The sequence below is a fragment of the Elephantulus edwardii genome, unplaced genomic scaffold, assembly GCF_000299155.1.
Source record: "Elephantulus edwardii isolate Elephantulus edwardi_28Jun2011 unplaced genomic scaffold, EleEdw1.0 scaffold00139, whole genome shotgun sequence".
Lineage (NCBI taxonomy): Eukaryota > Metazoa > Chordata > Mammalia > Macroscelidea > Macroscelididae > Elephantulus > Elephantulus edwardii.
In genome coordinates this window covers 4,296,138-4,309,517 of record NW_006399889.1, presented here as the reverse complement: position 1 = coordinate 4,309,517, position 13,380 = coordinate 4,296,138, and the positions used below count along the sequence as shown (strand labels likewise).

General features: G+C 36.0%; 1 protein-coding gene across 1 annotated transcript in view; it reads left to right on the top strand.

Annotated features, from left to right (window-relative positions):
- Nucleotides 1-13,380, top strand: part of FAM188A (family with sequence similarity 188, member A) — a 135,208-nt gene that overhangs the window by 72,941 nt on the left and 48,887 nt on the right. The window contains exons 11-12 of the mRNA XM_006894322.1: nucleotides 10,895-10,947; nucleotides 11,639-11,706. Coding sequence (XP_006894384.1) covers nucleotides 10,895-10,947; nucleotides 11,639-11,706 — 121 coding nt within the window. The remainder of the gene's footprint in view (nucleotides 1-10,894; nucleotides 10,948-11,638; nucleotides 11,707-13,380) is intronic.

Sequence of the window (13,380 nt, the reverse complement as noted above, 5' to 3'; positions counted from 1 at the left end):
AATTTAAAAGCAGAATTTGAACTACAGAAACTAAACAGCCTCTGATTCTTGAGTGAGGATTTCATTGACTAATTTTGTTTTCAGTATATAAACTTCCAGATAAAGAATTTCCAATTTACAAAGGTTCATTTTCAAGTCAATTATTTTTTTTATTATTGCTAATACAACTTTATTCTTTAGTGTTAGAAAAACTAATAAATGACATAAAAGTATAGATTTACATATACAAGATGCTAAAATGAAAACAGTTTTAATCTTAAATCTTACTTTTATTTAGAAGTGTTTTTATTGCCAAACCAGCAAGAAAGATTTCACAGAGGAATAATAATTATTAAATAATAACAAATATGTTGATTGAGCTATGTACAGTTTCATATTCTAAGTTAGATGTGTTGATAGTTACAGAAGTGAACTATGTCTGCATTTTTATGAAATATACACTCCTTCTCTACCTATCCTGGTAATTTGTCATTGTTTCTAACTCCAAGTTCCAGAGGACTTAGTCCTTTGTCCTGTTTATCATACAACACATTATTTCCTTTTCCCACACTATTTTCACATATCCCATGGCAGTCAGTGAGTCTTGTCCATTGCAGGACTGTTTATTTTATCCTTTATCCACAAATCCCAGCTCAGTACAATGAAATGTCAAAGTTGTAGGCCTTACAAAGCATAAACTCATTTTATACCACAAAAGTCAGACAAGAGGGAGCTGTGGTGGCTTAGCGGGAAAGAATTGTCCTGCCATCCCAAAGGCATGGGGTTCACCCATCACCTTCTCTGAGGTTTTTTCCCTTGGAAACCTCAGACAAAACTTCTTCCTGAAACTATTGATATTCTTGCTAGGAAAATGCATACACCGGAGATCATTTTAAGAATTTGATACCAAGATTTTTTAGTTTTATGTTATCAAATATAAAAAATCATGTATATCAAATACTTTATCTCTTTCTTAGAAATCTTGCTTTTCATTACAATTTTCCATTTAGTTTTAGTACTTAGCTTTGTGTTACCAGAACCTAGTATTGTTAGAGGGAACTCTGGTGGCCTAGTGGTAAAGAGTTGTCCTGCCAACCCAAAGGCAGGTACTTCAAAATCCACCAGCCACTCCACAGGAGAAAGATGGGCAGTGTCATCCTGTGAAATTGTTTACAGCCTCTAAAAACCCACTGGAGGTTTAGATAGGAGTTGATTCTGATTCCATTACATTTAACAATAACATAAGTATTTTTATACCTTGTTGTTGTTGTTGTTGTTGTTGTTGAGTCACTTCCGACTCATAGTGAATCTGTGTACAAGAGCCCTAAACCCTCCTCTATCCTGTGCCAACCTTGTTGTCTCTAACACACATACCCCCATACCCCAGTTACTGAATCGATCCATCTCATCAATGGTCTTCCTCTCTTGCACTGTCCCTCCACCCACCCAAACACGGTATCTCTCTCCAAGGACCGGTCCCTACTTGTAACATGTCCAAAGTATGTCAGATGAAGTTTCAGAATTTTTGCCTCCAGGGAGGAGCCCAGTTTTTACCCTCTCCAGGACTAACCTGTTTGTTCTCCTAGCAGTCCATGCTATTTTCAACATTCTTCTCCAGTAACACAGCTCAAACGCATCAATTCTCTTTCTATCATCCCTAATCATTGTCCAGCTCTCTGTCACATAGCAAGCAAAGACTATGGCCTGGATCATTAGAGATCTTATAGATTTGTTTCTAGACCAAAACAATGAAGTGACTGTTGCAATATTGAAAATCACACCAATTTTTTGGTTTTGTAGCATATAAAAGTTCTCCTTGCATTATGTTGTAGTGCCTTAAAGAAGCCCTGATAAGGTTTACGTGCTGGGCTGCTAACCAATGGTGATGTTTCGTGTTCACCAGTTTCTCCATAGAAGAATAATGAGGCAGTTTCCACTCATAAAGATTTATTGTTAGGTACTATTTAATTGCCTACGTGAAGAATTGATGCCTTTGAATTGTGGTGGTGGAGAAGACTCTTGAACATGCCAAGGACCACCAAAAAAACAAATAGGTCTGTCTTGAAGAGGGTCAAATCAAGTTTCTCTTTGGAAGTTAGGATTTTGAAGCTCCGTCTCACATATTTTGAGCACATGGCCAGGAGAAACCAGTCTTTGGAGAAGGACATCATGCTGGCAAGTGTAGAGGGACAGGGCAGGAGAGGAAGACCCCTGATGAGATGGGTGGATACAGTAACTGGGACAATGGGGCTTGGTGTGTCATAATTAGTGAGACTGGCTCAGAACAGGGCAGATTTCAGCACTGCTGTACATAGGGTTCCTATTGATTGCAGGCAACTTGATGGCACATAATAACAACAAGAAGAATAACCCTATGAATCACAGATCAAAATATTGCTCTACTATGAGCTATCCTGACAAATTCCATCATTCTCAAACTTATTGCTTCAGTCACAGTGTCAGTCTGTCTTGTGAAAGATGAATTCCTTTTTTAAAATTTTTATTTAAATAGCATTCAGTTTATTACAGATATTTAGTATTGGTTTCCCATATTTTCCCCTTTTGTTTTTATCATAATTATGTTATCATCTAGATGAGCATCCTTTATATACAAACAAACAAATAAAACAAATTAAACATAATAAACTCAAAGAAATACTTTCAAATATCTCCATATGATCAGAAGGATTCAGGATGACTGTTCCTTGAAAGTCTTTTCTTCGCTAACCCTCTACTTTTCCCACCATGATGTCCCTATGACCTCTTGGGGATATGCTTAAATTAGGAGGGAGAAGTTTCACTATCTTGCCTCTAAGAGCCATCCTGGTTGCACTCCCTCTAAGACATACTTGTTCTTTTTGTAGTCCGTAAAATACTGAATACTCTTTTACCAATACCACAATTCAAAGATGTCAGCACTTCCTTGAGTTTAACTTTTCACATGCTTAGGAAGCGATTGGAAATATCATGACTTTGATCAGAAGCATCTTAGTCTTTATGCATCATCCTTGCTTTTTAACATTTTAGAGAGATTCCTGATGGTAGATTTTCCCTATGCCACGTGTCTTTTGATTTCTTGACTGCTGCTACTGTGAGTCTTGATGGGGGAGCTAAGTGATGTTAAATCAATGACAACTTAAATCTTTTCTCTGTGTATCATGTTGTTGTCTATTTGTCTGGTTGTGAGGATTTTTATTTTCTTAATGTTCAGGTATGTATTGAAAATGTTCATACTGAAGGCTTAAGTCTTTAAGTCTTTAATCATCCTCAGTTGTCACCTTCACTTTCTACCAGCAAGGTTATATCAGCTGCATAACAGCATAAGTTATAGATAAGTCTTCCTTCAATCCTGAAGCCACATTCTTCTTTACATAGTCCAGCTTCTCAAATTATTTGCTCAACATACATATTGAATATTGTTGTTAGGTTCCATTGAGTTGAGTACAGCCCATAGCCACCCTGTGAACTACAGATTTATACCTTTTCTTATGCTAGGCCATCTTCTTCTACTCTGACTGACTTGAGCCCATTACTGTAGTAACTCTATTATTCCATCTTGTTTAGGGTCTTCCTGTCCTTTGTTGACCCTCCACCTTTCCAAGCATGATAACCCTTTCCAAGGAATAGCTCATCCTAACAACAAGCCCAAAGTAAGTGACATAAAAGTTCATCATCTTTGTCTCCTAGGGGCACTCTGACTATACTTTCATCAAGATATATTTGTTCATTCTTTTTGTAGTCCATGGGATATTCAATACTCTTCTCCAACGCCAAAAAACTTAAAGACATCATTTCTTCTTCTGTCATGTTTATTCATTGTCCAGCTCTCAGATGCATATCAAGTAATTGAAAAGACCATAGTCTGAATCAGGCATACCTTAGTCTTTAAGTTCATATTTCTTCTTAGTATTTTGAAGAGGTCTTTGACATTAGACTTTCCCCATGTAACACGTCTTTGATTTCTTGACTTCCATTCTCAATAAAAATGATGCAACAGAATATGCAAATTATCTAATGAGATCATTAGTAGCACATGCAAGCAAAATACTGCTGAAAATAATTTTAAAATGGCTAGAACATAAAGAGAGAACTGCCAGAAGTTCAATATGAATTTGGAAAGGCCTCTGGCACCAGGGATATGTTTGCTGATGTCAGATGGCTCTTGACTGAAAACAAAGAATATGCATTTGTGCTTTATTGACTATACAGAGACATTTCACTGTGTGAGTCAAGAATTTATGGCTAACATTGTAAAGAATGGAAATCCCATAGCACTTGATAGTGCTCATGTGAAAGCTAGACCAAGAAACTATTGTGCGAACAGAGCAAGGGAACACTACATGGTTTAAAATTAAGAAAGACAAGTATTAGGTTTGTATCCTCTCTCCATACCTACTTAATCTGTACACTGAGAAAATGATTGAAAAAGCTGGAATCTATGGAGAAGATTGAGGCATCAATGTTGGAGGAAGACTAATCAATAACATTCATTATGGAGATGACACAACCTTGCTTGCAGAAAATGAGGAAGACTTAAAACACTTGCTGCAGAAGATTAAGCACAGCAGCCTTCTATATGGATTGCATATCAACATCAAGTAAAACAGTAATTCTTACCACTGAACCTATAGGCAAAATCATGATAGATGGAGAAAGATTGAAAACTGCCAGCAACAACTTCTTACGTAGACCCACAATCAATATACTTGGTACTAGCAGTCAGGAGATGTGGAGACATATTTTACTGGGAAATATTTATATATTTTGAATGCCCAAATACTCCCTAGTTGAATATTTGGACACTTATTCTTTTATACATTTCTTCTCTGTAACCATCCTTTCCACCTTTGATTCTCAGTAGTTTTCATTTTTTAAGTTAGATTTTAAAGATCAATTATTTATATTATATTCAAATTTCCCCTTGAATTGGGGTAAATAATTATGGAGTTAATTTTCAATGCAAATTTAAGATGGATTTAAAATTTTAACTATGATTATTAATTACCTAATATTAGAAAATATTATAATATATGTAATACTAATTTGTTGTTGTTGTTGTTGTTGTTATGTGCCGTCGAGTCGCTTGCGACTCATAGCGACCCTATGTACAACAGCCCTAAACTCCGCTCTGTCCTGTGCCAATCACACTGTCTCTGACACTCCCATCCCAATTATCCCAGTCACTGAATCAATCCACCTCATAGAGGGCCTTCCTCTCCTGCGCTGTCCCTCCACCCTCCCAAGCATGATGTCCTTCTTCAAGGACCTGTCTCTCCTCACAACATGTCCAAAGTATGTTAGATGGAGCCTCAGAATCCTTGCCTCCAAGGAGCCACCTGGTTTAACCCTTTCCAGGACAAATCTGTTTGTTTTCCTATCAGTCCATGGTATTCTCAATACTCTTCTCCAGCACCACAGCTCAAGGGCATCAATTCTCCTTCTATCCTCCTTGGTCATTGTCCAACTCTCTGATGCATAACAGGTGATTGCAAAGACCATGGCCTGTATCAGACGCACCTTAGTCTCCAGAGAGACACCATTGCTCTTCAGTACTTCGGAGAGGTCCCTAACAGCAGACGTTCTCATGGCAATGCGCCTTTTAATTTCTTGGCTACTGGTGCCGAGAGTGTTGAATGTGGATCCAAGCAAGCTAAAGCTGTGTACAATCTCAATCTCTTCACCATCCATCCTGATGCTGCCAATTGGTCCAGTGGTGAGAATCTTTGTCTTCTTGACATTGAGCCTTACTCCATATTGTAGGCTGCAGTCCTTGAGCCTCTGCAGCAGGTGCTTTAGGTTTTCTTCAGTTTCAGCAAGCAGGGTTGTGTCATCCACATAACGCAGATTGTTGATAAATCATCCACCAATCCTGACCCCACATTTCTCCTCATAGAGCCCAGCCTCCCAGATAATCTGTTCTGCATATAGGTTGAAAAGGTATGGAAATAGGATGCATTCCTGGCGTACGCCCTTCCCAATTTTGACTCATGCCGTGTTCCCTTGCTCTGTTCTGACGACTGCCTCCTGGTCCAAGTATAAGTTTTGCATTAGAATGATCAAGTATTCTGGGATTCCCATTCTTCTCAGAGTCAGCCATAGTTTGTTATGATCTACACAGTCAAATGCCGTTGCATAGTCAATGAAACACAGATAAACATTCCTCTGGTATTCCCTGCTTTCAGCCAAGATTCATCTTACATCAGCTACAATATCCCTAGTACCACAACCCCTTCTAAACCCAGCCTGGACTTCTGGTAGTTCTCTGTTGATGTGGTGTTCCAGTCGTTTTTGGATAATCTTCAGTAAAATTTTGCTTGCATGTGAAATCAGTGAGATTGTTCTGTAGTTTCCACATTCTGTTGGGTCACCTTTCTTTGGGATAGGAACAAGTATCGATCTCTTCCAGTCAGTTGGCCAAGTGGTCGTTCTGCAGATTTCTTGGCACAACTTGGTGAGCACGTCCAGGGCACCATCTCTTAACTGAAATATGTCAATTGGTATACTATCTATTCCTGGAGCCTTATTTTTTGCCATTTCCTTCGAAGCAGCCTGAACGTCTTCTTTCATCACTAATACTAATACTAATATACATAAACTATTAAATGAAGTAAATTTGGCTTTTTTTCTCTCTTTTTTTGAATCTCAGTGAGAGGTGACAGCTGCTGATCCAATGTAAAAAAGTAGTTGGAACCTACCAATAGCATCTAGTTTCAGCCTTCAGAAGAGCAGTGACTAACTTGGTTAGCAATCCGTTTCAAACTTTCTTTTGAAGTTGTCTAGATGAGTTTTGCATCCCTTTTTGTTGTTTTATGGTTCCAAAAGGACTCTGTGTGAAAAGTATCACCTTTAACTTTTTGTTTGATAGAACAGCTTTCCTTTCAGGTAAGAACACAAGTGAATCTATAAAGAAAGTGCATTTAATGTGAAGCGAAACAAAGCATGTAAATGTTCCAGTGAACACTGACAGTGTTCTCACTATAATATTGTCCCTGAATATAAGTAGTATTTCTATGGGGCTTAGTTTCTTTTCTGTATTACTTTTATTATCATTATTAATTATTATTATTATTATTATTACTACTACTACTATTCATTTGCTCACATAGTTCATATACGTTGCGCTTCATATTAGTCTTCATTCATGTTGTGTTTCATACAGTCATTCTCATGCATTATGTTTTATAAAATTAATCACCATTTGACCTTGCTGATCATTGTCCTTTTTGCCTGGATCCTTCCCATTTCCTTCCCTCCATTCCCCACCAAACTCTGCCACCCTGTAGTTTCAACAATACCCATCTTCAGCCCTCTGCTCCTTGAGTTCCCATACATGTTTTAAGAGTTATCGTTCCATTTTTACAATTATAAAACAACTAACTTTGAACATAAGATCTTTTTTTTTTCATAAGATCTTATTGATCTTATGTAAAGAAAGAAAAATAATTCACCTTTGAGCCATAGGCAACATCATAATAGGTAGAGAAAAGATTAAAATTGTCAACCAGTTCATCTTACTTTGATCCACAATCAACATCCTTGGTAACATCAATCAGGTGATCAGGAGACATAGTACATTGGGCAAGTTTGCTGTCAAGGACCTCGTGTGCCTGTTTAAAACCATGATCTTTCCATCACTTGCTTTTCATCTGAGATCTTGCTATTTATCTGAGACAATGAATTTGATGACAGAATAATCTGTGCCTCTTAAGTTGTGATGTTGAGGTAGAGTACTGGGTATCCCATAGACTGCCAAAAGAACAAATGCATATGTCTTGGAGAAAGTGTAGCCAGAGTGCTCCCTAGAGGCAAAATAGTGAAATTTCTTCTCTACTACTTTGGCCATGTTGTTAGAAGCGGCCATTCCTTGAAAAGGGACATCACGTTTTGATAGGTGGACGGTCAGTAAAAGCAAGAAAGACCCTCAATGAGATTGATTGACATGATGACTGCAGCAGTGGTCTCAAGTATGCTAGGGATGTGAAGATGGCACAGAATAGGACAGAGTTCACCTAACACCACCACATGTAATGATTACTAAAAAGAATTTGACAGTTGATATTATTATTTTTTAATTCTCTACAATTCTTTCAAATAGTGACCCTTCTTTCTTGCCTGTTCTGGGACACCCTGCTCTTATTACCACCACAATATGTACACCCAAACCATTAAACAAAGCTTATCTCTTAGTTTGCTTGTTAGCGACAGGTATGTGCTGAATATATATATTTTTTTTTCTTTATCCCAAGATCTGAAAATAAATAGTCGTCATAGTGGTATTGCTTCTTTGAAGGTAGCTCTAGGCTACCCTGAACTTAGTGTCTTTCAGTTTGCAGCTGAGCACAATATCCATTTGCAGCATCCACAAACACTGCACGGAGAGCTTACTTTAGTCTTCCAGCTTTATCTTCCCTGTCCTGATCTCCTTCAGTAGCACACAGCAATGCCACTATGGAGTGAACTTGAGACATTTATTCAGTATTTGGAAAACAGAAGAAAAGAAGAGTGAGAATGCTTGCCTAACAATATATAATCAGTCCACTAAGTTGTGCATGTAGGAAATGAATTGCTTTTGTGTTTTTGCTGTATATATTCACAATAAAAGCAAAAATAATAAGTCATAAAGTAAGAATGTGACCACTCTTCCCAATCTCAAATGCTGGAATTAACTGAATTATCTCTAATATCATCATTGAAGAACAGTATAAACTTTGAGAAAATTTGGTGATTGACTTTACGCCTGCTTTATAGTAGGTCCTGAATGACTTAATTACTAACAAAGAGTCACTAGGAACTTGATTATAAAGTGATTTATCAGTGAACTTCTACTTCAAGCCTAAAATAGACTTTCACTGATGCCACATTTTCTTTTGATTGGAAGGGTGCTTTAGTTTCACTACAGAAAGCTGTCTGCAAGGTAAATGTCATTTATATATGTGTGTGTAATCATTCCTCAAGTTAGAAAAGGCTCTCAGAGGTTCTTTAATTACTCATGGCAGCAGATTGCTCTTGATAATGATAAGAAGTATAATGAATAAACTTAAAAACCCTTTTTGGTAATGAACTGCTCATATCTAAACCAGCTGACAATAGGACTTCTTTTTTCAGTCAGTGTTGAGAAGGATAGATAATGTTACATTTTAAAAGGTTTACGGCAATTCTTGAGTAATTATACTGATAATACAGACAGAACTACATGGAAAAGGGATATTTTTTCATGGTTGTAGGATATTAGATAGTCCCATTACAGCATGGGGGGTTTTCTACCTTCTGTAGCATTTTCCCAATTAAGTTGGTAGAAGCTAGATAATTTTAAAAGTTATATTGTCTGGCAGTCCCTTGTTTATACTAACAGTTCTCTTATAAAAGCATCTGATTAGATCAGAGCAATGTAGAGAGCATTTTGTAGAATAAAAAGGATTTTTTTGTGATAAATCAAAGTTTTAATGGCTAAAATAGTGTTTAGCTATTTGACTCAGGTTTCATGTCTTTTCCTAGTGGGATTATATACCAGACTTTCAAATACAGTAAACACTAAGATTTCCCAAAAGTGATACAACTAATGTTGAAGAAGACATTTTCTCTTTCTCTTGGAAAACTTGAAATTATATCATTGGAGTCATATTATTCAATTCAAGGTTTTTGTGGAAGTGAACTAGTATTGAACATTGAAACTTTATAAGACCATTTTCTTAAGTGAACTTCTATAATAGTTATGGAAATAAGCATGTAGGAACTTATTATCTCAGGGTTTTTTAGGGTCCCCCCCCCCGTTATTTTAAGTGCACCAACTAGATCAAACTACTTTTACCTACCATCTGGTAGCTTGAAAAATAAATTTTTTTTTAATTGTGAGCATTTAAATGGCTAGAAAGGATCTTTGGTGTCTTAATGGTTTAGCATTAGGCTGCTAATCAAAAGATCAGCTGTTCAAACCACCAGCCCCTCTATGGGGAAAAGGTGTGGTAGTCTGCTTTTTTAAAGATTACAACCTTGAAAACTCTATGAGGGTAGTTTTTCTTGGTCTTCGAAAGATCACTGTGAGTCAGAATTGACTCGGTATTAATAGACTTGACTTTTAGGTTTTGGATTACTACATAGGAAAAATACATAAAGATATATAATTTAAAAGCAGTTGATAAATCTTGGAAATGTAAAATTTGAAGCATATAGTTCACTATATTATTTTTCACATATATAGTCATTTCATGAGCACTGTATTTAAAGCTTTATAATTAGGTGTTTTTTTTTCAGTGAGGAAAAGTACTTTCAGTATTATTTTTTTTTACTAAAATAAGTTGACTTATATTGTTGATATCTTAATTGAATAGAATTCTGTGCTTTCTGTTCAAAGTCATTATGTTATGTAAGTCATTATATTTGGGAGAAAGAGGAGCAATCTCCTCAGAGGCAAGTTATTGCCTCTGAATCAGCACCCCCCAAAGGATCAGCAATGAGTCGGTTTTGACTTGATGGTACATAACAACAGTGCAATTATCGGATAAATAAATTTTCAATTGTAAACATTGAAAATAAGGAAGACAATATCTTGGTTTTAATTTGTAGGTGAAAATTATTAGTTGTTTTATTTAAAATTTATGGTACTCTTTTCTTTTTTCACTTTCTTCTCTTCCTTCCTCTCATACGCAATAATCTCTGATATCTCTTTATTTTCTTACCACCCCTATGCACACATTTTAAAATGAATATTATGTTTGCTGTTGTTATATGCCATCTAATCAACTATAGCTCATAGGAACGTTGTAAAGAGTATCTAAGAACAAAGCTCTGTCCTGTGCCATCTTCACGATCTCTGACATGCTTAAGTCCTTCATTGTGGTCACTGTGTCAGTTGATCTAGTTTAGGGTCTTTCTCTAGGAATTCATCCCTAAGAAATTTTTCAAATTAACCTAATAGGGTATCTTTGATGCTAAAAGAGAAAAACGTGTATTCAGCTGTGGTGGCCTGAGGTAAGAAGGTGCACTGCAATTCCAAAGGTATATAGTTCAAATCCACCAGCCTGTTCTGCAGGAGAAGGATGAGCAGTGTTACACAAAATAAATTTAAACATGCCATTTGATACATGTGCAGTTCTTTATCTAATACTGTATCACCATAATGGGAATTCTGGGTAAAGTAAAGGGTTAGGAAATGTTTGAAATGAATTTTAAAATATCACTTAGATTTATTTTTTTTTTTAAAAATCACAATCTAAAGAGACAGAAAACAGGTTATCCCACTTGTTTATTTTGTGTAACACTGTTTGCAGTAGGAAAAGATTGACTCCAAGTACTCAACAATAAGTGGCCAGGATCATAAAATCAGAAGGGCACCAAAAGATCAAAGAAAATATGCCATTTAAGTTGCATGTTAACTTCAATATTATAGAAAAGGTGGTTATCAAGGAATGCTAAATGAGAAATAATTAATTTTATTACCATTTAATAAAAATATCAGAAAATGCTCAGTGGTATTCTTACTATTTTTATTTTACTAATTGTTGTTGTTGCATTATATTATTGTTGTTATTACTGCTCTCCAAAACATCTAAAAAATGTATAGGGCCTTAACATCAATTGCCTTATCATGATTCCTATTTCTGTTGTTCACATAAATGAAACATTCTATATGTTTCCTAAAAACATTCTGTAATGTTTTTAGAAGGCTTATCCTCATGATTGGTAAGAACAGATCTAATTTTGTAGTTTGTTCCTTCATTAGTGAATCAGGTAAGGACAAAATGATTAGGACTAAAGTTAGTTGATATATTTCTTTTAAATATTTCTAACAAGATATATCTTTACTTAAAATGTATACCCCACACCTTCTTAAAAGGGTTAATAGGAAGGTATGTGCCCTTGTTAGGTTTGTTTCAATGAACACAATTAGAAATAAACATTTAGGCCAAAGCTATGACTAGAAGGAAGAAATTGGAGTCTACATCTACTTATATTTGTTGGGAATAAATGAACTTTTTAAAAATTAATGCATACAACTTATGTGAAGTAAGAAAGCATGAAACAAAAACAGATATATAGAGGATAGGTTTGTAAAGTGTCAAAGATAAATAGTATTGCTAATTATGTGGTAAAGAAATTTAACAGGTAGAGAATTAATTTTGTGGGGAAAAGTAATACTTCTATTGTTAGACTTTACCTTGAGGAAATATTAAAAGTTCAGGCGTGGAGAATTTGATTAATTGATCAAATATTGTTATAACATGCTACTGAAATAATAATTCTCAAATGTGTTGCTATGTAATTTCTGTATTCTTATTGGTTATAATTTCTGAATTTTATATTTATATATTCAAAATATCCAAAATCACTGCCATTGAGTTAGTTTCAGTTCATAGTGATCATCCTCCATTAAGTTTCTGAGGCTGGAAATCTTAAGAGAGGAGCCCGCTCATCTTTCTCCATTCTGCTGACAGATGTAAACCACCAGAGATGTGTGACATTTTGTTTAGGAGCACAACATAATACAGACTAACTCCCCCAGAGTCTACTTTATAATATGTTCTTTTGACTGGATATTTAGGGGAAGTAGATATATAAATCATTAAAATTTTTTCTTGTCTTTTTGTAATAACTATAAAATAAAGAACCCTTGGAGTACAGTGTGTTATGTGTTGAACTACTGAATGAAAGGTCAGTGGTTCTAATCAACCAGCCTTTCTATAGGATAAAAATGAGCAGTCTTCTTGTGTGAAGATATACAGCCTTGGAAGTCCAGTGAAGGATCTGCTTGAAATAAGAGCACACTCAACAATATTGGATTGACTCTCTGTAGAGTATAAGGAGCCTGGTGGTGCAGTAGATAAAATCCTTCAGTTGGTAACCTAAAATTTTGTGGTTTGGATCCTTTTTCTATGAGAGAAAGATGTGACAGTTTGCTTCCATAGGAGTTATAGTCTTGGAAACTGGAGAGTTCTGTAAACTTACTGAGTCAGAATCAGCTCTGCAGAGAATACCTGTATAGTACCATTTTCAAGTGTTTTGTATAAAGAGTCATAAGCAATTCTCTATGGCTTAAGTATTAGTCCTTCCCCCCAGCCCCCAGCAGAGATATTTTGTAACTTACTTACGATACAGATGTCACTCAACATCCTCTGGTTCCAAATGGTATCATTTCTTCACCCCACCCTAACTTTTGATACAGTGTGTAATGTGTCAGGCTGTTTAAAAGGTCACTGGTTTGAAGTCACCTGCCACTCCTTGGGGTAAAGATGGAGTATCTCCTGTAAAGATTCACTACTACAGAAACCCATTAGGGAGTTACTGAGTTGGAGTTGACTCAAAGGTAGAAGGAAAGTTTACCATCAGCTGATGTGTTTGAAATCACAGAAGCCATGGAAGCTTCATATATAAGTTATTAGATGGAGGGCTGGTGAAAGGGAGATA